General features: G+C 28.8%; 1 protein-coding gene across 3 annotated transcripts in view; it reads left to right on the forward strand.

Annotated features, from left to right (window-relative positions):
• The window catches only part of LOC127068512 (beta-1-syntrophin), a 543,308-nt gene extending 522,863 nt beyond the window's left edge, over nt 1-20,445 (forward strand). For all 3 annotated transcript variants that reach the window (XM_051004783.1, XM_051004784.1, XM_051004785.1), the window contains 3 exons: nt 7,061-7,278; nt 12,856-13,073; nt 13,832-20,445. In XM_051004783.1, the coding sequence (XP_050860740.1) occupies nt 7,061-7,278; nt 12,856-13,073; nt 13,832-13,924 (529 nt within the window). In that variant the 3' untranslated portion in view covers nt 13,925-20,445. The remainder of the gene's footprint in view (nt 1-7,060; nt 7,279-12,855; nt 13,074-13,831) is intronic.
• The last annotated feature ends 3,532 nt before the right edge of the window (nt 20,446-23,977 follow it).

Below are 23,977 nucleotides of genomic sequence, written 5' to 3' on the forward strand. Positions count from 1 at the left end.
AATAAAGAAATCAATATGGCGGATACACGTAATGTATATTTATATTCGATCTTTTTTGATCGATTTTTTTTTCTTTTTTCTTTTTTTTTTGTTGCATTTTTTTTTTTTTGCTTGAAATGTAATCGAAGGAAATGTTGAATGGAAATGGTGGGGGATATTTCTAATGGTGGTTTATTTATTTGTTAAATTAAAAAAAATTGTTTATATGTAAAAATAATCTTTTACACGCGCGCGTATGTTTGTATGTATATACGTATTTATAAATAAATGTCTGAGAATTTAAATTGATTTATAAAAAAATGTCTTATTTAATGAAATTTTTGATAAAGGAAGACTTGCACTGGTACGAGAGTAATTTATTTTATAATTGAAGAAAATCGAAATATTGGACATTGTGAAGATAATTATAATGATAAGACAGTGACATTGATTTAGAATATCGTAAATATTTCGTTTCTTCTATTTTTGTTTTTTTTTTGTAGTTCTTTATTTTTTAACATTGTTTTTAATATTTTCTAAACGAGTTACTTATGTTCGGTAATAAAAGAAATGAAGATCGTGATATAATTTTCTTTATTTTTTGATTTATGAAAAAAGTAGTATTGTTATATTTCTCAGGAGTTGCGCTCTTATCTATTAGAAATTAATTTATAATACTACAATAATAAAGAAATCTTAATCGTAATTTATAGTATTCTTTATATTACAAAATGGTACTTTTCTAATAACTATTGTTTGACTATACGATTGTGGTTATAATTAATTAATATTGGAATTTATTTATCGAACAAAAATTATTATTACTATTACTTTTCGAATCACTTTTATTTCCTCATTATTATTTTAATCACGATTATTCAACATTTTTTTTTACTGTTTTTATTTTTTTGTAATAATGCTTAACTTTACTCATTGAACGCAATTTTGTTCTTGTCTTTTTGGCATGATCATCATTATTATTACTAATTATTCTGTAATTACAATTTTAATATTACAATTACTTCTAATATTATAATCCTTTTTACTTTTTTTTTTTTTTAGTACATATCTATCAAATTGACAAATTGTCTTAATTGGAATCTAACGTACACATAATTAGTTCATTCTTTCTATCTCTATGATAGTACTTGTTTAAATTGAAAAATAAGAGACTCTTTTAATTAACTTATATATTCTCTCTATATAACATTTTATAGTAGGACATTAACAAAGATTCATTTCTCCTTCTATTTCCCTTTCTTTCTCTCTTAATACTTATTCAAAACAAAAATCCTTCTATATACAATATATATCTGTTATATATAATATTATATATACATAATCCACATATCTAATCTACATTCATCAATAATTTACATTTATATACAACATTATCAACAATCATTAATAAATATCAACCTACAAATTTATTTCAAAAAGAAGCACCGTATTAGCAAATCGTTGCTGAAAATATGAGAGATATTTACAACCCCAGTGAAACTTACCGAAAGAGATTCCCACTTTTCACGCACTTTTACCTCTCTCTCTCTCTCTCTCTCTCTCTCTCTCTCTATCTGCCTCTCTTTCTTTTTATCCCTTTCCTCAGTTCTCTGCAAACCCATATCCTTCCCTCCCCTATTTTACCCTATCCTATCCCCGATTCGAAAAAGTTGGAAACGGAAGAACGCTTTGTACGAATGCTCGCAACTCTCGTGGCAAGAATCGCAAAAAGGGAGACAGAGAGTAATAAAAAAAAAGGTAGAAGAGGAGGAGGAGAAGGGGAGGAGGAGGAGGAGGAGGAGGAGGTGGAGGTGGAGGAGGTGGAGGTAGATGGTAGTTGTTGGATAGTGGGTGGTAGGAGTAAGCGGTAGAGGTGTAGAGGTCGTAGGGTAGTGGATAGGAAGTGAAGGGTAGGAGTTGGAAGGTGGGTGGTGGGGGATGAGTCGAAGGGGTGAAAGAGAACGAATAACGGCTTTATTGGTTAGGATCCAGAGGGAGCTAGCTCGAAACCCGATCGCACCCGGAGGAGCTCGTACGTCAGCTACGTGACGTAAAACTCGCGCGGATATTCATACGCGAAAAATGGCTCGGGGTTGCTTCGATGCTCTCTGTCGTTGGTTTCGGGGCTGGTCCGAAGGGTGAGTTGTGTTATGGAGAACTACAGGGGCACGGTGAACAAGAGATGGGGGAGTTTTGTAGGGTTTTGTAGATGCCAGATCGAAGCCCAATGCGATCGTTAGAACGAATAGAACTCGACGACTATCCCCTGTATTTTCCCTCCCCTTCCTCCCCCTCTCTATACCCTACCACTAATCTCGTTCAAGATTTTTTTTATTTCACCCTCGCAAATCGCAAATGTTGTAAATATCTTCTTCTTCCCTTCCCGTTTCTCGATCATCTACTTATCCTTACTCTTTTACCCCGTCTATCCCCTTCCATCTTCTTTTTTTTTCTAATTTTTTGTTCTTGGTTTTCTTTTTACTTCTCTCTCTCTCTCTCTCTCTCTCTCTCTCTTTCTCTCTCTTTCTCTGCGTACGTGTTCTTTTTATTTTCCTTTTTTTTTCTCTTTTTTCCGCTTTTTTTTCTTTTGTTTTCTTTCGATTTCTTTTTTTTTTTTTTTCGTTGGCCCCTTTCCCTTGTCACGACTCACCGAAATCCCTATAAATCCGTGTCTCCTCCGACCGACGCGACGCTGCTGCTCTCGCTCGGCATTTCGGGAAAGTTGGGACTGAGAGATCTTTTTTTTTCCTTTTCAACTTTTTTCTTTCTTTTTTTTCTTTTTTTTTTTATTTTTTTCCCCCTCGTTTTTCCTCCAATCTCTTTCGTTCCTTTTTATCTTTACTACTTTTTTTCTTGTCTGCCTGCGTGCGTGCGCGAGCGTGTGTGTATGTTTCTGTGTCTGTGTCTGTGTTCGTCTCTCTTTCTCTTTCTCCGGTGTTCTTTTTCTTTTTCGATAGTATCGCGCACCTTTCCGTCGACTATCGATTATCGTGTAGAAAGAGGAAAAGAGAGAGAAGAAAAATTTTCTTTCCAGGTAAAAATTTGTTTCCTATGATGGAGTTCATATTCATTTCGTTGTTCGAAAAATATTCCGTTGAAGAACTTACAAATTTGGCAATAATGAGAATATAAAAATTATTAATATACAAAATGCAATATATCTTCATAATTTCTTGCGTTTTGAACAATTATTTTCTTTTTTTTTTTTTTATATCAAAACTAGGTTTATATCGGCAAAGAATGTATTAATTCATAGTGAATTATTAATTATGATGCGTCTAAAAATCAAACATGGCGTCTAATTGAGATCCTGAGTATGGACGATTTTTTCTGAGCATGCGTAATAAGTATTTACGTTGTCTCTTACACATTGCAATAACAAAAGTTAATTAATTTATACGACTTTCTATTACTCGAAAATACAATAACTTGATAAATATAAATCATTGAACTGAATATTTAATTAGTCCAATCATTTTATTAAAAGAAAAAAAAAATGAAACGAAATAAAAATAACTATTCAATTGATCGTCTTCTCTGTATCTACATGTCTCGCTCTCTCTCTCTCTCTCTCTCTCTCTCTCTCTCTATATATATATATATATATATATATATATATATATATATATATATTTCAATACATTTTCATATATTTATTTTTATATATTCGTCATCTCTGACAGTATAAAAATTTGTAATAAACGATTCAAACTTTCGCACGGATTATTCGATTGAAGCACATAGTATCGTTTTTAACATCGACCGATCAACGTATCGACATCAGTTTAATATTTCGAAAAATTTTCAAATCCAGTTCCGATGCCTTCTCTCTCCCTCGAACATTTATATACTGTAATCGTTTCGTTATAACAGGATGGTCAAAATTGTCCGATCGCGGAAATGCTTGATTAAAATCTCGAGAGCGAAGCTATCGTTTCGGATTTTAGGCATTTAAGCGTCACAGGAAATATCACGTGTCGGTCGGTTTTATCGAACGACGAAGCTGCGATGTATCCGTATAATGTAGCTATCAATCACGTTGATCGAATATCGCACTTTAATTCAACTCATGCTCGCACATCAGTCCGATCCCTTCCTCCTACTCAACCCCCACCATCAACCCCACCTTCACCCCAATCTCAATTCCCCCTCTCCGCCAATTTCTCCTTTGCTGCATTACACAGAAGACGTTACCGAATCCTCCTCAATCTACTCTTTGGCTTGAAACGAGTGATGAAAAAGAGGGATGGCGTCTGGAATGGTGATAGTGGTGGAGAGGGTAGTGAAGGTGGTGGAAAGAGGCTCGTCGAAGAACATTCTCCGACAGGGTTGCTTAAATGTTACCGAATTCTAGAATGTCGAGGCATGGAAACGTCGGAAGCATTTCCTCGAATGTTTCGAACAGCACGGTTGTGGCATTTTGATACTTACATATATGTATATATGAATGTATGTATGTATGTATTTTCTCATATACTTTGGATCTCTCTCTCTCTCTCTCTCTCTCTCTCTAGGAGTCCTTTTAATCGATTTTAAGATGAAATTTTGACTTTAATGTACATTTTACTACTTAATATGATTTCTACTAAATTGCTTATTAATTTGTTATTATAATCACATATTAATACTTCCTTCCCTTCCAAATGCATTGAATGGAAATGACGAGCATGAATTCTCTATATGCACAAAATCGACTTTGATCTGTTAACTGGTTAAATATTTATACTGTTTAATCAGCATATTTCTCCTGTTTTTAAAAAAATAAGTTTCTATCGAGTCATATCAACGAATTATCTACTTAATGTCAATTATTAAAAGATGTTATAGTTTATTAGCAATAATATTCGGTAGGTAGGTTCTTATACTTACGATTTAAAATAAATCGTAAAGTAAAAGGTTAATATATTTTTCACGAGAACTCGGTCTTTCTTTTTTTATTATTTAATAATAGACATATATATATTTATTTATATTTATAATTTATGAATCGTTTTTATTATAAATAATACGAAATATCTCGTTTTATCGTTATTAATTATTCCGATAATGATGAATATCACGTGAGACAATATAAACAATAAAATATTAAATACAATATAACAAAAATCGATAGGTCATACAGGTCATGGTACAAGTCAAATGAATTCGAAATAAATATATTTCGAATAATATAAGTCTTACTTTATACGTTCCTACGATTGGGGGGGAAAAAAAAGAAAAAGAAAAAAAAGGAAGATAGGAGGAGGAGGAAGAAGGAAATATATAGAGAAATCTTCTCTTGCCAATCGAGAATCCATCCTGGACGTAATAAAATCTCAAGGATTTTACGATCGAAGAACAGAAGGAACGATTTAGCAGCGTCGAACTAGAATCGGAAAAAGAATCGTCAGCGTAAATCGTGAGAAAGATTCAACGTTCGGGAAGGTGCCACGTTCGAAGGAAAGAGGGAAAATAGAAGGGGGGAAGGTTGGTGAGAAGTCGAACGGGGTGAGGGGTTGAGGGTGGTTGAGTTTGTAGGGCGATAAACGGTGGCAACGTTTTTGAAAGTTTTCAATGTCCGTCGCGTCGACGTATCTACGTACATTTTATATGTATATATATATATATGTTTGTGTGTATGTTTGTATACGTACGTATTCGTCGTGGCCCAATGTCTCCGTGGAATCTTCAATCTTCGTTTCCATTCACTTCTGACGGCCTCCAGGGGACAACTTTCGCGTTCTTTTTCGCTTGTCTGCTTAAAGAACGACTCACTCGAGGAGGCTGCTCTAACTTGAAATATTTACTCGCGGCTGGTTCCTTCAAGCACATTCGATATCATCCCCGTAATTCATGCTTCTCTATGTTGTGGTTCTATTCCTCCTCGTCCTTGTCCTCGTCATAGTCGTCGTCGTCAATGTTGTCGGTCATCTTTCATGGGAGAAAAAAAATCCAAATTTTTATCGACTTGTCCTATGCATTTGTAATAGTTGCGAACGTTTCTCTTCTTCTTCATATTTTTTTTAGTTTCTCTTGATCTTTTTTCTTTTTTTTTTACTGGTAATTTGCGCTTACTTGAACGCGAAATAATGTAATGCCGATAAGTGAAATGATGATAAAAAAGAAAAAAACAAAACAAATAAGTGAGTAAATAAAAATTATTTATCAATAATTTGACGATCTAACGACGAAATAATGTTTTCGTCGAATTCCTATCGCTTGTTGTTTCTGTAAAAATACTTTAAATTCAATCTTTTGGAAATCAAAGTTCACTCTCGTTTGCAAAGCGAGTTTTTTTTTTTTTTAAATTGTTCTTTCTTAAGCTTTAATAATTTAATGAAAAATATAAGTAAGTGTAAATTTGTTGTTATGAAATTAAACATTTTGTAATACAAATATTTAATACATTAATATATTTATTTAATAGTGAAATTAAGAACACATCATAATTCGTAATTCTATAGATACATAATTGTACAAAAACAAAAGTGCATTTAAAAATTTTTAACAACCTATAATGAATGACTTTTTATCTCAAAATTTAACTTTTTTGAGATCGTATACAATGTTATAACGAATCAAAAACAAAATCATTTTTCAAACGTCGTTGCATTTTTAGTTTAGATTTAATTACAATTGCATGTTTAATTATAAATTCGTTGAAAACGACAAAAGCAAATATTATCTAAAGTATATGATAAATTGATTTCCTTTTTTCAAATAATTAAATTTTAACACGATATTATATTTCCCTCGATATATATATACACATACATATTATATGTATATATGTATATATATCAAGGGATAAATATATCTGATAAGGCGCGCGTGCGTGCGTATCTATATGTATATACACACACACACACACACACACACACACATATGTATATTTTTTAAAACAATATTAAAATATATATATAAAGAGATAAATATTTAAATATATATATATTTTTTTTGAAACGATATTATAATTTTTTTTTTGATAATTTTTAGAGTTAATTAAAGAATTTAGCTTCATATAATTTTGAAATAATGTACGTTAGACAGGTTCGTCTAAAGAAGCTCGTTTAACTTTTGATTACCGTACATAATTTGACAGATTGGTTTCATCACCGACAAGACAAAATGAGGCAGCGGCGAGTAGTAGCGGTGGATTGACACAGCACGGTGCCACGTTCGCGGTTCGCGTTGGTACGATCGACGGCGTCGTAACGCATCATCTGCGAGCTGAAACACGAAGGGATCTGGCAGCTTGGGCAAGGGCGATCGTTCAGGGATGTCATGCCGCAGCCGCATCGTTGCGTGAATATACCGTTCGTAAGTAACACTTACTCAATTACGTTATCTGAAATTTTTATAATTTATCTTCATGTCAATACAATAATTAAATAGGATTTTATTTTGATTAATGTTATTACATATTTTTGAAAATTTATAAAACAATATAAAATAATCATATCCATATAAATATCCTTTTCTTTTCGTTATTATTAAATATCTGAAATAATTATATGCATATGTTTGTATCGGGTATTCGAGCTAATGCATTACGAATGTTTATCTCGCAACATACGATGTTTTCGAGAAAAATTATTCATAGAAGAGTTACGCAAGAGTTATTTCAAAGAGAGAAATATTTTTATGGCATTCATTGCGTTTTTTATTTGATAAAAGATTTCGAGCTCAAATCTTTCTTTTTTGTTTTCTTTTCAAACATTCTTTATCAAGTATATAATATATTTTTATCATACAATATGTATTGTATGTAAAAGAAAGAAAGAAAAACAAATAAGTTTCTACGAAGAAAAGTATCAAAGATAAAAAATGTTTATTTTGGTTTAATAAATTTAATTTTGCGAAATATATGCGTACTATATTCTGTATCGTAGGAAACACGAGGTGTTTAATTAACGTGTTTATTATACCTACCGCTACTCATGCGAATGTGTGTACAAGTTTAGTGTGAACGTAAATATTAGAACACGTAAATAAACCAAAGCTAAGAAATTTTCGATCGATTGACGTTACTATAAACTAAAGCTCGAAAATTAAACGTCTAAATTGAAGTAGGATAGAAAACGATATTTTATCAATAAGTATCAAATTCTTTTTATTAATAAATAAATAATTAAAGTACTTAATTAATTAATTAATTAATTAAAATTATTTATAGCGATATAAATGTTTTATTAATAATACAAATATCGCATTACTTAATAAAAATGAATGAATATCATAATGTTTTCACTTCGATATCGAATGAGTCAAATAATTCTTTTTGCAAATTCCAATTTCAGAGATAAAAATATCTAACATTTTATTTCGAACTTCCCGATATTGTATTTACTTGGATCAAATGATTGTCGACTTTAATGAACTTAATACATCAATTTATGTAGTACTTGAACATTTCGCGAGCGTTTCGAAATCTTAATCGGATATGAAGGATTAATGCATTATTATCTCGTGCATGTACCTGCACGAAATACAAGATTCCGTGGGAACAATTAACGCATCGCACAAAATGGTCGATCGTTGCACTTAATCGAATTCGCCTTGTTGAACGAGATGAACAATAAAACAGAGAGAAATGAAAGCGTTCGTTCTATCGTTACGACTAAATAAGTTTTATCGTACGATAATGAAATTTTTCATAGATAGCGCGCATACATAGATTTGTCTCTATAAATAATTCTTATAAATTACGATATGTATTATTCGTGAACGGTCTACATAAATACATATATGATTACATATAATTTAATAATTATATATATATATATCATATAATTTAATATTTTATATATATATATATTATTTTAATTACATTACATTATATGTATATGTATCATTTAAATTTTCAAGATTAGTTTAAAAAAAGATATATACATATATAATTTACATAAATTATATGTATATAATATTATATATAATTTATTATATATCTATTATAATCTAAAGAAGAGAAAGAGAGGATCAACCAATAATTTTTAATTAGAATCATGACTCCTTGCATATATAATACAGAAATAGATGGTAGTAAATTTTGTAAACATTGAAAAGGTTTTAAATTAAGAAAAAAAAAATGTTTAATATATACATAAACAAGATTTATAAATAATTTATATAACTCATAATCAATTGAGATTAATATTTATTTAACATAACATTCTAAGAATTAAAAATACTTTTTCTTCTTATTTTTGTTCGTTCGTACGTTTCTGTCTTTTCTTTTTTCTCTTTTTTTTTTCATGTAATAATAATATCAACTTTTGCAACTTTTCAATCATTATTACAGTTTATTCACAGATTGTACATCTATCCGCAAACAAAAATTCGTTCGAAATAAATACGATATGACGTGCTCATTTTCACATATCTTTTGCAAACATACGAGTATATTCTTTCCGGTCGAACTCTTAATTATCAAACATTCGATCGATGCTTCGTTTATTTATTTTTTCTCCTTTTCTTTATTTTTAGGAGCGAGAGTTAAGGGACAGAAAAGCGTATAAAAGCGTATAAAAAAAAAAGAGAAAAAAAAAAAGAGAGAGAGAGTAAGTTAATACCTCTCTTTCTCTAAGGAGACACAATTCAATGACAAAAAGAAACGAACGAATGATAAAACTATGCAAATGTAGTCGGATATCCGTAGTACGATAGATCGAAACAAATAAATCGAAGTAGAGACTCGGAAACCTGTAAATAAATCCAATAAAAAAGGGTAGAAAGGGATGAAACAAAACGAGGGAAAGAGTTAAAAGAAAAAAGAAAGAAAGAAAGAAAGAAAGAAAGAAAAAATGAATAGAAAGAACGAAACGATGAAGTCAATCCATCCTTTCTCTTTCTCATTTTGTTTCTCTCTCTCTCTCTCTCTCTCTCTTTTTTATTTATTCCTTTTTTATTTATTTATTTATTTATTTATTTATTCGTCGCGCTTATCACGCTCTCTGTCCTCTTTGGGAAAGAATCGTTCTTTAGGAGATGTCCTCGACGATTCGAAGCCGTTCGCTTCGATGAATTTTAATTTCTTTTCGTTCGACGATGAACGGCAATAATAAATCGAGATGGATGCCCGTTTCGCAGGAGCCTTTTTGTTCGCCACTCGTCGAATCCATCGATCATAAACTCTACTCCCGTGAGAGTAAAAAGAGAAGGAAAAAAATAAAGAGAAAGGGGATTGGGGGTCGAGGGATTGAGGGATGTTGTGAAGAGAACTAGAAGAAGAAGAGAGAGAGAGAGAGAGAGAGAGAGAGAGAAAGAGAGGGAAAGAGGACGATAAAGAGTCGTAAAATCGTTGAGGTTGTGTACGTACATGCATGTTATTGCAGGGAAAACTTTTCCATGGATTTTCCACTCCACCGTCGATTCCATTGTACATATTATATTTTAGAACGAACGGACAAATGAAAAAGAAAAGAAATGTGTAATACGGTACTTGTTGTGGTTATTAGCTAAACAGTGGGGGTAGTGATTAATTAGAGTATTTTTATATTTTCAATAGGCAACCATTTCGATACTAATTATGATAAGGTTAATGGTTTATGTATATGGTGATTGAGTGAACTAACAATTTTGAATAACATCTTATTTTGAATAAATAACGACTTTGATATTAATTATGGTTTGTGTTAATGTTAACAGTCTGTATAACGATCGAGTACACTAATTTTTATTTTAGATAGACGTGTTTCGCAACTAAAAATAATTAAAATATAATTAGAAATATTAGAAATTGGAATGGAAGTAAGTAAAAAAAAAAGAAGGAATTAATTTTTATAAATATAGAATGCAACATATTAGAAAATTTATCAATTATGGTAATTTTGATAGTCTATATAGCGATTGGATTGTATTCATTTTTATTTTAAATAATCGATCAATTGTGGTAGATTTAATGGTTTATATAGTGATTGAATATATTCATTTTTATTTTAAATAGACAGGAATTTCGATATTAATTATGCTTAATTATGATAGTGCTAATATGTCTATATAGTTATTGAGTCATATTCATTTTTAATTTGAATTTTAATAATTGATTTAATTAATTTTAATTGTTTATTTTTTATTTTAAATAAAGATACATGGATATCAATTATAATAATACTAATAGTCTATATAGCTATTAGCTTATTAATTTTTAGTTTAAATAAACATTTTATATATTTTATTTTATTTTATTTTAAATACATTTCATTCAATTACTTATTATGATACTATTAATCTATTTAGAATTATTTAACTGTTCAGTCGTAAGAGTCATAAATATGGCAGACTTTAAATCTTTTCTCGAATAATTACTGCATTAATAGTTTTTAAAAATATTAAAAATGTTAGATTAAATTAAAACTGAAAAGTTGATTTTGTTAATTTTATATAATTACGATGGATTAAATACAAAAAAATAGTAAAACCAGAATTAAAAATGGATTTAAAAAGTAAAATTTAAAAAATGGCGAATTTCTGATTATTTCTTTAATAATTATTACAATAATAATTATTAAAAAAAAAAGAAACAAATTAAAAACTGGTTTCGTTCTTTGCAAATTTTTATTATTCCCAAATTAAGAAAAATATAACAGATATAGAAATAAATTTTCAGATCAATAATGGATTGAACGGATGTTAATATACAAACTATATTTTCTGAGATAGATACATATATTCAAACTATTATGTTCAACATCCTGAAATTGAGTTTGCCTGAAACTGAGGTTTCCCTGAAACTGAGATTTCCTCTTTTCAAATTACTAACAAACATAGACATATATATGTTTATACGAATAACATGAATACCCATTCCAACTATATAGTCTCTTAATCCCTTGAGTGAAAATGACAAGTCTCGTTCGCATGATATAACCGTCAGAATAAGAGCATGGTGCTTTAAATATAAACTTACTTTTATTTATTTTTTTTTTTTCCATAAGACCTTTCTTTTTTTTTCTTTTCGTTTACTACATAACGTATTCATTATGATTTACGTTTTCATTAATATTCATTTTATTTTATCGTTTGTTTCTGTACGTTTAATTTATTTATTTTCTTCTTTTTAGATTTACAAAATACGATCACATTAATTTACGATTAAATATGTTCCTTAATTAGTTTATTTTATTAGAAATTTGTTTAACGGAAATAGAGATAATGAAGAAAAATAATAAGAAATATATTTGGAATTAAAATGGATATAATTAATAAACGAATATTTACAAATTAATTAACATAGTTCGTTAAAAACGTGATTGCAACTTTTAACGCAACTAAAGATAATCAAAATATAATTAGAAATATCAGAAATTGGAAGGGAAATAAGTAAAAAGAACGAATTAATTTGCATAAATAAATGAATACAACTCATTAGAAAACAGTTTGTAAATCCTAACGAAAATATAAAATACAAATAATCGATATATAATATATAATTAAAAGAATCCGATGCTCGAATAAAAATAATCACAATATTAATTTCTCTAAATAGATGAATACACTGCGTATCTTTCAAAAATATAACTTTTAAAATTCTAACGATAAAAAAAAAAAGAACGAAGAAGAAACAAAAACAAAAATATATCAAAGACAAAGATGAAAATAATCAAAAATGAATTTCTATATACGATAAACGTTACACCAACGAATTATATGATACAAGTAATTAATAGGACAAATCTACGAACGATTTTTATTCTTTTTTTCTTTTTCTCATTTTTTCTTTTTTCTTTTTTTTTAACAATTTGAACGATTTGTTCCGAAGTGATCGAAAAATATTGGGAATCCTTTAAATCACGCAAACCTGCTCGAACCTGGATGAATTCTGTTTTTTTTTCTCTCTCCCCCCCCCCCCCCTCTCTCTCTCTCTCATCTTTTTCCTCTTTTCTTTTTGTTTTGCAGGATGCACGTGGCAGGGTAAAGCCTGCCAGTTGGTCGTCAATCACGAAGAGGGATTCTCGCTGTACGCTACAGGGACAAGGGGTGTCGTTGGAAATGGCGTTAGTCCTGGATCACCACCGACTCCCCTTTGGAAGAGATCCTTCGACAAACTGAAAATGTCTGCCGACGATGGCGCACGTTTACTCTGGCTCGATTTTGGCGGCGAGGATGGAGAATTTGTGAGTATTTTTTTCTAATCAATCAAAATTTCTAACCACTAAAAAACTTGTCGCCGCCCTTACCCCCCCCCCTTTGTCGTCCTACCCTCTGTTTAATATTTTCAATTGTTTTTTTATTAAAACCTTTTCTTTTTCTTTTTCTTAGTTTCTATTAAAAAAGTTATAATTGACGCGAAACAAGTAAAATTTTCGAAGTTATTTTATTAATTGAACGAAAATATCATGGATTTTGTCAGAATTAGATTCGCAGTCGTTTCTCTCTGTCGCTGATTTCTTTTCTCTTTTTTTTTTCTTCTGTTTTACGCAACGTTAAAAATTCGACGATTGAATTCTTCATTCTTATTCGATATTATAAGAAATGATTAAAAAAAGAAATAGAATCGGACTTTTTAAGAAAGATTGACTTTAACGAAAGTTTTCAAAAAGAAAAAGAGCAAATTTGAACCGTAATAAAATGTTGTTACAGTAACGTTTTTGAAAAATTCTATTATACATTTCAATCTTACGATTTCGTTATTGAATTATAGAAGAAAGAGAAAAGAATATTAATTACGTATGTAGTAATATTACGTATGTATATAAAGAAAACATTATATTTTGTTACACTAAATAACAATGTTGTAATAAACGATGAGACATCATTTTACGAAAAGAAGAGGAAAGAAAAAAAAAATACCGAATAAAGAACAAATGAAAAAAAAGGGAGAAAGAGAGAGAGAGAGAGAAAAGAAAATTAACAAAAATCTTCATTTTCGCAGGAATTGGATTTAGAAAGTTGTCCGAAACCGATTGTCTTCGTTCTTCACAATTTTCTATCGGCGAAGATTCACCGAATGGGCCTGAGCGCATAGGGGTACGAGGGGGCCCCGGCTGAGGCCCCCGACCTGCCGCCACACACCACCAGATCCGTTACTAGTGTATTTCTTCATTGAACGATCAAAATATACGAAAGACAGAGAGAAAGAGAGAGAGAAAGAGAGAGAGAGAGAGAGAGAGAGAGAACGAAGTTACGAAAGAAATTCAAGCAAACCAAAAAATAAAAAGAAGAACTAATTTCAACCGTTAAAATTTGAAATACTTTGCAAAGTGTATGAGAATATTTATTAATTAATATTTACAAATTAAAAAAGAAACAATATTTATAAATTCAAGATGAACAAAAGAAAAGAAAAATTCTTTCGCTTCGTTCTGTTCTCAATACAATACGAGAGAGCGAGGAAGATAATCGATTAGAAATCATCCACGCGATCGTAAAAAAGAAGCATGAAAATATAACGATGAAGACCATATCGATGAGAAAAATAACAAAGATGTCGTTGTTGTTATTGTTGTTGTTATTGATGGTGATGGTGATGGTGGTGGTGATGGTGGTAGGTGATCCAGGAGCACGAAATAAGGAGAAAGAAAGGAAATAGAAGAAAGAATGAAAGATGAGAGACACAGACAGATTAAAAAAAAAAAAACAGAAAAGAAAAAATAGGATGAAGGAAAGAAAAAGAAGACGATGATTGAGGACATTGACGATGAATTTTTTAATGTTCTAGAAAAAGAGAACAGAGAAGAAAAGGAAATGTTCTTGTCTTCAGTCGCCTCTAAACGCGCCTAATTAACTAAATAACCTATCTACCTAACGATAAGAAGTAAGATAACTAAAATTGACGATTGTAACGAGGATATTAAGAAAAAATAGAAGAAAAAAAGAAAAGAAATGAGTGAGAAGTGGAGAGAGAGAGAGAGAGAGAGAGAGAGAGAGAAAGAAGAACGTCTTAAAGAAAAAAAAAGAAAGAAAAAGAAAAGAAGATAAAACGATAAAGAAATAAAGAAAACATCAAAATGAAACTCGCTTTAGACACGCGAGTTTAGTTCGTTAGAGAGAAAAATAAAATATACACCGACAGAAACAGAAACAGAGACAGAGAAAGAAAGAGAGAGAGAGAGAGAGAGAGAGAGAGAGAGAGAAAGAGAGGGAGAGAAAATTATAATAAATAAAAAATGAATAAATAATAATAGTAACGATATTAATAATAATAACGATAATGATAACGATGATATTAATCGACAAAATCCCATTTGTCTCGTGTTATTTTAAGACGCGAATCTTATCCGTGCTGATAATGAATGGATTTTTCGTTCTCGATTTTTGTAATTTAAAGAAAAGAAAAGAAAAAAAAAAGAAAAAAGAGAAAAAAAAAGAAAAAAAAATCGAGACGATTATTATCGTAAACGTTCTCGTCGTGCGTGGTGCACTTTTGTTAATAGCGTTCTCTCGTTTTCGAGATAAAGATAAGGAATAACGAACGATAACGTGGATACAGATTTTAGTGAAACGATTTTAGAAAATTTTAACACCTTCGTCGATTTTGTTATCTTTACTTTTTATTTCCGTTTTTTTCTTTTCTCGGATTCGAGATCATCGTAACGAAGTGATGAAAATAGAGGTGGTGGGGGAAGTTAATCGAAGAGATAAGATTCTCTCTCTCTCTCTCTCTCTCTCTCTTTCTCTTTCTCTTTCTCTTTCTCTCTCCCTCTCCCTCACACACACACACACACACACACACACAAACACAAACAAACAGATAATTAATTGATCTTGTCAAGTTAGAATCATTAAAATCGAAATCGTGACTTAATCGACGAAGGGGTTAATTGTCGTTTCGAAAGAAAAAAAAAAAACGTGTCGGCTAATCCATCGATCTCCGATTTTTCTTTTTTATTGATTTCCAAATTCAAATACGAATTTTATTCTTCTCGAGATGATATATATATATGGTGATCTGTATGTAAAATAGCAATCAGGTAAATGATGATTCATACATGAAACGGTTAATCGAAATTTGGAAATAGATCTTTTTCTGCAGGTGATTTGTTTTTTAAGAAAATTCGATTTTAATTAGTACCCTGCTTTTTGATATCAATAGAAGTTACTTAGACGTTCATATTTATTTATCAAATATGTCGGATTATATCTTATTAATTCCATATGATTTAATTTAAAAATAAAATGTGTGTGCATATATATATATATATATATATATATATATATATATATATATATATATATATTCAATTTTTCGTATAATTAATAAATAATATTGTCGGTGGCAAGTATTAATGATTAATTTTTATATACGCTTTTAAAAAAAAATTTGTTCACTATTTTAATGAATTATTTTTTTTTTTTATAAAATAAAATACTTCTTAATGAAACGTTAAACGAATATGAGCTATAATTTACGTATAATATAACGTAATATATATATACGTGTGTATGTATGTGTGTGTATATGTGTAACGATAACATTATTATTTTTTTTAATAAAATATGACAATATTTAACAATTAATAATTTTATTTTTATTCTTTTCCTTTCATTCTTTTTTTTTAAATGGATTAATCCTATATATTACTTATCCTGCATTTTTCAATTATAATGCAACAGAAACACGATTGGTTGTAACAATTATAAATCGTTATAAAATGATCTAAATCTCGTGATATATGTGATATGTTAATTTCAATTTTAAAAACGAAACTTCCTAAAAGAAATAAAAAATGAAAAAGAAAAGAGAAAAAAAAACAGAAAATAATTTATTCTACAACATCCTATAATTAATTCAGAGTCATTGATCAAATCGATATTATAAAATAATTAACAATTCTTCTTTCCCTTTTTTTTTTTTGTTGGAAACAAATCCTTCCATAAAAAAGGAAAATTATTATATTCCACAATTTGGATGAATTATTTTGATATAAAGTCATAGTTAATTTTCATTGACTCATATTTATACATACTTATCTGTTATCGATTATATTGAATACATTATATAATATAAACATGTACACACACATATATATCGAATAAAGGAACGACATAATAAAAGAAAAAAATAAAAGATCGTTGGGGAATACGAAAAGACGAGTCTTGATTCCTCGTGGAAGGAGAAAGTTCAAGAATTGTGTGTACGAGAAGTTCTCAAACATCTGGGGAGGATTTAAAGAGTTTACTTCTTCGTTGATCTCCTTTTACGTGGGTAGAAGGACGTCGAGACAAAAACTTTTTCTCCTTCGAGATAACGTGTTCCGTTTCGGTAAAACGATATTTATATGAGAACATACGATCCAAAAGTTTTATCTTTTCAAAACGATAACGTTTTCGGTTTCTTCTTCCCTTTATATCTAAATTCTCCAGCCACCATTTTGGATCATATCAACCATTTGCCTTACATTCAAATTTATTGTTATGCATATATATGTGTGTATATATGTCTATACACACACATACATTTTAGTGAACATACACATATTTAATGAAATTTTCGTTTCAGAAATGAAAAGAAAAGAAAAGAAAAGAAATATATTAATAATAATAATATTATTATTATTTGATAATGATATAATAATATTTCAATCGTAAAATCAATCGTATAAAATTAATAATCAAATTTCAATGAAGTAATGATATTAATAGATATTAAATTATAATCAAGTAATTTAATATAATTATACAATTATTAAATTATGAAAAAATACGTCTATACAATACTTTACGTTTTCTTTTCTTTTCTTTTTTTTTTTTCTTTTCAAGCAATAAACGAATAGCGTAGGATTAAAAATTAGATAATATTTGTATTAATACGAATAAATATGATTATCGTTCGTAAATCATTTCAACTTTGTTAATTAAATAATCAATTATTTTGCAAATCAATTCTAAAATTATCAAATTATCAATATCACAATCATATTTTATCAATTATTAACGTTATAATTATTAAACGAAATTTCAATTCGCGTTTCTGTAATATTATCTTTTTCTTTATTTCCAAATTAAATAAATGTAAAATGAAACAAATCTCTTTTTATCGACCAGCCAACTGTTTCTTTTTTTTTTCTTTTCTTTTTTCTTTGATATGCACGATCAATTTGTGCTCTGATTTTCAATCTCGAGAAGAAAGAAAAAGAAAAATAAGAAGGGAAAGAAAAACGAAGAACAAATAATTACAAACAAAGCGTGTAACAAGGGGGAAAAATGAAGAGAAAAGAAAAAAAGAAAAAGAAAAAAGAAAGAGAAAAAAGATGAGACTAAGCCGGCACGTCTTCGTAGCTGTTTTGTACGATTCGTATTTAATTAAAAATGCAGTTAAATTTAAGATGCCAAGAGAAGATCGGTGTGCATTAGTAGCAAAAACGCCTCCTCTCGTGAGCGATCTCTTCTTTTCCTTTCGTCGTGTACCCCCTTCTCCTCTTCCCACCCCCTATCCCGCCACCTTTCTCCTCTTCTTCCAATAATTATCAATTAAAACCTAGGAACCACTTTGACTAATAAAAAAAAAAAGGAAAATTTAAAAAAGAAAATCGATCATCGAAGAAAAGTAAGAGATTGACTCGATCGAGAGAAAAATCAGTCGTATTTCTTACGGTACAAGTGAGTCTGATAATTAGTAGACGAATTAATTAATTAATTAATTAATTAATTAATTAATTAATTAATTAATTAGTTAGTTAATTAATTAACGAATGAAAACTAGATTAATATAAAGATGGAACTTTTCTATTTTTTTAATTTATTTCTTCCATTTTTGTCTTTGTCCTTCTTGTTGTTTTATTTCTTCTTTTTTTTCTTTTCTTTTTTGTTTCATTTTATTCTGCGATACCGTAATAAATGAATGTCGAAAATATTATAATAATGATATAATTATTACTACTACTATTATTATTATTATTATTATTATTATATTATTATTACAATTGCTATTATTATAATTATTATTATTGTTATTATTAATATTATTATTATTAGATTATAATTTAATATTATCAATGTCGTAGTTTTAATTTTATTGTATAAATTAAAAAAAAAAAAGAAAAGACAGGAAGAAAGGATACACACATAGAAGTGGTTCCTCTTTCATGGAAGATTGTTACACGAGTATGCAAATGTATGAGTGCTTGTATGAAAGAATAAAACGAATATGTGTGCATATATGTATGTATGTACGTATGTATGTATATATGTATTATGTATGTATGTATGTGTGTGTACGTCTACGATATAATATAAAATTTTGAGATTTAAGTAGACATATCAACGAAAAAAATAATGAACAGAAAATAAGAAGAAAAAAAAAAAGAAAATAAGAACCGATTGGGAAAGAAGAGAAGCCACAATATGTCATTATCGATACATACATATATCGTGCCCGTATGTCATCTTCCAGAATAGAAAATGAAAATAATAATAATAATAATAATAATAATAATAATAATAATAATAATAATAATAACAATAACGCTAATAATACTAATAATAATACTAATAATAATATTAATAATAATACTAATAATAATAATAATAATAATCGTAATATAGGAACAGAAAAAAAAAAGGAGGAAAAAGATCTCTCGCGAGTTCAGATACGTCGATACTGAAAAAAAAAGCAACAAAAAAAAAAGTAATAAGATATGATCGAACGACGACCGTTTCGTACGGAACAAAAAATCGCTTTTACCGTTGATATGTACATAGATCGTTCGCACGATGAATCATTATTAATAATAACGAATGAATGAAAAGGAAAGAATAAAATCAATAAAATGTATGAAGAGAAAAGAAGAAGATGAAAACAAAATAAATAAATGGATTCATCGTGCGCGTTTCTTTCTTAATTCTTTTTTTCGCCAGAAAAAATTTCTCGGGGCAGAAAAAAAATAACCGGTAGAGAGAGAGAGAGAGGGAACGTAAAGTTGAACAAGAAAAAAAAAAGAAGGAAAGAAAAAGAAGAGATAGGTACGACGAATAATTTCGACGAACAACGTGAGAATACTGGACAACGTAGACGTGATTAATTTAAATGAATAAATAAATGAATGAACGAACGAACGAACGAAAGCAGGAATAATATAGGGTTGGAATGAAGTAAAGGTAAAAAAATAAAAAAAGGAAAAAATGAAAAAACAAAAAAAAACAAAAGATAAGTAAATGAGTAAGTAAATAAATAAATGAGTAAGTAAGTAAGTAAATAAATAAATAAATAAATAAATAAATAAACAAACGAAAGAAATGAAACGGAAATAAACGCAATGGTACACGTGAATATCTTATTAAAATAACAGATAATAAGTTGTGTGAAACAAGTCGTCGACGGGGATTCGGTTGAACGAACAATGCGCGCGCAAACTCTTGTATTTTTCTAATGATTTTCAAACGCCGAGGTAATTCGTAATGTCCGAGATAGCCTATCGGATATTTAAGTATTGCCATTTATCGGCGTTATTTCCAGCAGTGTTCTATTCCGCTTTACTTTGTCCTAGGTTTATCGGACGTTAACATGTATCTATGAGTTACCAAATAAACGAGAACGGTTAGAGTTTCTTCGTCTCTCATTTTTCTTTTTATACCTAACCCTTAAGAAAATAAATAAATAAATAAATAAATAAATAAATAATTAAGTCAAAAAGAACCATGAGAAAAGAAATTAATTTCAATAGTTTTGGTAATGAAGAAAATCACAATTACGATTTTCATAGGAATTTTTTTTTTCTCTATTTTCACATTGTATACGTGTATTGTGTTCTTTTTATTTTAATTTTGTTACCTTCCTATATCGTTATTTAAAAGAATGAATATTTAAAAATAAGAGGAAATTTTTTATTGCACGGACATTTATATGCCTATGTTATATTTTTATATTGCGTAATGTTGCGAAGAAATTGGAATTAAAGTGACAAGGTATCTATTTTTTTATTCTTTCCTATGATCGAATTTTTATATATAGTTCTATCTCGATTATTCTCAAAAAAAAAAAAAAGAAAAAAAACTGTGCTTCGATTCATGGGATATCGAGAAAACAATTTCAAGCGGATCGTCAAGTTTTTAAAGTAAGTAAACGAATAAACGAATAGATATCAGCTAGCGAGGATTTTACAATGCAGAAAGAAAAAAATCAAGAAAGGAAAAGAAGAAAGAAAAATAAAAAAAAAAAAATGAAAAAAAGATCTGAAAAAACTTCGGAAGTTCGTCATTTTTATCGCCCAACGCCGATTGCCTGAAGAAACTTTTCCGATTTGTCTATCGTATAGGCAAAGGATAAAAGAAGTAGAAGAAGTAGAAATAACTCGTAGGAATCTTACGATTTCTAGCACGTGAATCACTAACGGTCAGAGAGCAAGGTAAGTCACGAAACAAAATTTGAAGAGTTTTAAGTTTTCTTTTTTTTTCTTCATTTTTTTTTATATTTCCTACAAATTGTGTATATTTTGTTTTTGAAAAAATCGATGGAAAAATTACATCCATTAATAATTTATAAAAAGCATCACAAATACATATATACAAATATATATGTATGTATGTATGTATGTAGTACGGACATCATCATCATCATCATCATTATCATCATCATCATTATTATTGTTAACGTTCTTTGATTAATGTTTATGGTAAACTCTAAAAGGAAAACAAAAACGTGGGAAACATTTCTATTCTATTTGTTTGCTTTCACTTCGAATGCAATTTGTAATGAAAGAATAACATGCAATACGCCGAGGCCAGCACGGTTTATTTCATTTTGATCGTTCGATGCATTACGCAAAAGAATCGAATTTTCTATCAATTGATCGTTCAATTTCTCTCTTTTTTTGTTTTCCATTTATCTATCTCTATCTCTGTTTTTTTTTTATTTGTCTCTCTCTCTCTCTCTCTTCCTATACAATACTAGGTTTTATTTTATTATTATTTTTCACTATTTTCAATAACTTCACTTGATAATTCATTTTCATATTGAGTTTCAAGCTTTATAGATGTATATAGATATATACAGCCTCTATTCCCATATAAATAAATTTTATTTATTTTATATATATATAATTCTGTATAAAAATAAAAATAAAAGTATAAAAAGAAGAAATAAATAAATTCATATGAGAATAATTTGTTTTTCCGTTTTTTTTTTTTTTTATTGTTATATATACATATATATATATATATTTTTTCATTTCTATTTCAACTTCGATATTAAGAAAAGAAGTTTATTTTTCTTTTTTCCTTTTATTTTCAAAATAAAACCACTTTTTCACGGATTTTATTCGCATCGAAAGAAAGTTGATCCGCATAATCCGTATTTTCTCAATTGGATTTCGTTAACCTCTCGTTGAACTTAACCGAACTCTTGGAATTTCCGCCCTTTTTTCCTTTTATTTTCTTCAACGTAAAACATAGAGAATACGTAGGTACTTTCGTCTATATGGTAAGGGGTAATATTCGAAAAAAAATTTCCACATCTCGCCATGTTCCCAAAGCTTCCTAATTAGCATCAACAAATTTTATTTCGCAAGGGTGATTACGTGTATATATGCATATGTGTGTATGTGTGAGAAAGAGAGAGAAAGAGAGAATTCGTAAAAAGGTTGAAAGTCCATTGAAATTTAAATGAGTTGGTTCAACCTTACCGATCGATCGAATTTTTCCTTGCAGCTATTATCGATTTTTGATGTCGAGAGTATTAATTAAAATGAAGAAATTTCGAGAGATAAAGATAAAAGTAAGTGTATTTTTTTATGGATATGTATGTGTATCGTGTTCGTATGTAAAATGGTCAGAAACAAAAAATATCATTGACCGTTTTATTCGATTGAATTAGTTTGAACATTGAATAGTTTTTGTTTGCTTTGTTAATATATCAATAATAACAAAATTATCAAATGAACAAACTAAAATTTATATATATATATATATATATATATATATATATATGTATTGGATGTTCAAATAATATTGAGAATATTGGTAAGTATTAAAGGTGAATATTTGTTATTAATATTATTAATCCTGTTGCCACATTGTTTTCGAAATAAATTTTATGTTAAAAAGTGTATGTATATATATGATTTATAAATAAAAATTGCATAGCGCCTAAATATAGGCTATATCTTTTCATGCATGATATGAAGTTGTCTACTCTCGAAAATATGAGAATCCTTATTGGTAAATGATACTTGCAAACTACATTACCGACATGTAAAAGATGTTGCCTACATGCAGGCGTAATATATCTCATATTCATATAAATATAATAGTGAAAAAATTTATTTCATTTTACTTAGAAAGAATAAAAAAAGAAGGTATAAAAAGATTTTTAATCCTAGAAATACTAATAAAATTTATGAAATATTTATAATCATTTAATAAAAGATAAAAATTGAATATGTTAAATAATCTTAATAAACAATTTAGAAATATGTTCCTCGAATAAATCTAAGAACTAAAATTGCGTTTTCATTATTTTTCTAATGCAAGAGTTTTCTTACGATTTTGCCTATGATCGAATCAATATGATCGCAAAATAAGAGTAAATATTGTTTATCAGAAAAGAAAAATCGCACATAGAAAAAAAAATTAAACAAAAAAAAAAAAAAGAAAAGAGAGAAATAACGAAAAAAAAACAAGAAAGATTAAATCGACCGAACTCGACAAATCCATCCTATCCTATAAAACTCAATGGACACTGTTTTCCCTAGGGAACAATTTACTACATTCTAACTCTGAACTCCACGGGAGAGATACTAATTGTCAGGTCACGTATATGTCTAACTGGTTTTTATTTATTTTTATTTATTTATTTTTTCTTTTTCTTTTTTTTCATTTCAGTAAAAATGGAAAAGACTCCAGTGTGGTCAACTGAAAAATGATAGGTGAATCGATTGAAATGTAAATCATTGAGCAAACTGAGATTATTTCGATGTACACATTTGACTCGATTCGTTTCGATCGTTCCCTTTTACTCCCTCGGGAAACGCTCTAGTAAAACTAGGAAATATTTCTTCCTCGTAAAATCCTGTGCAAACAAAAATTTTATTTCGTTTATAGCTTTTAACAAAAAATCTCGTACATTTCTCACTCACTCTCTCTC

Source organism: Vespula vulgaris, chromosome 13, assembly GCF_905475345.1.
Source record: "Vespula vulgaris chromosome 13, iyVesVulg1.1, whole genome shotgun sequence".
NCBI lineage: Eukaryota > Metazoa > Arthropoda > Insecta > Hymenoptera > Vespidae > Vespula > Vespula vulgaris.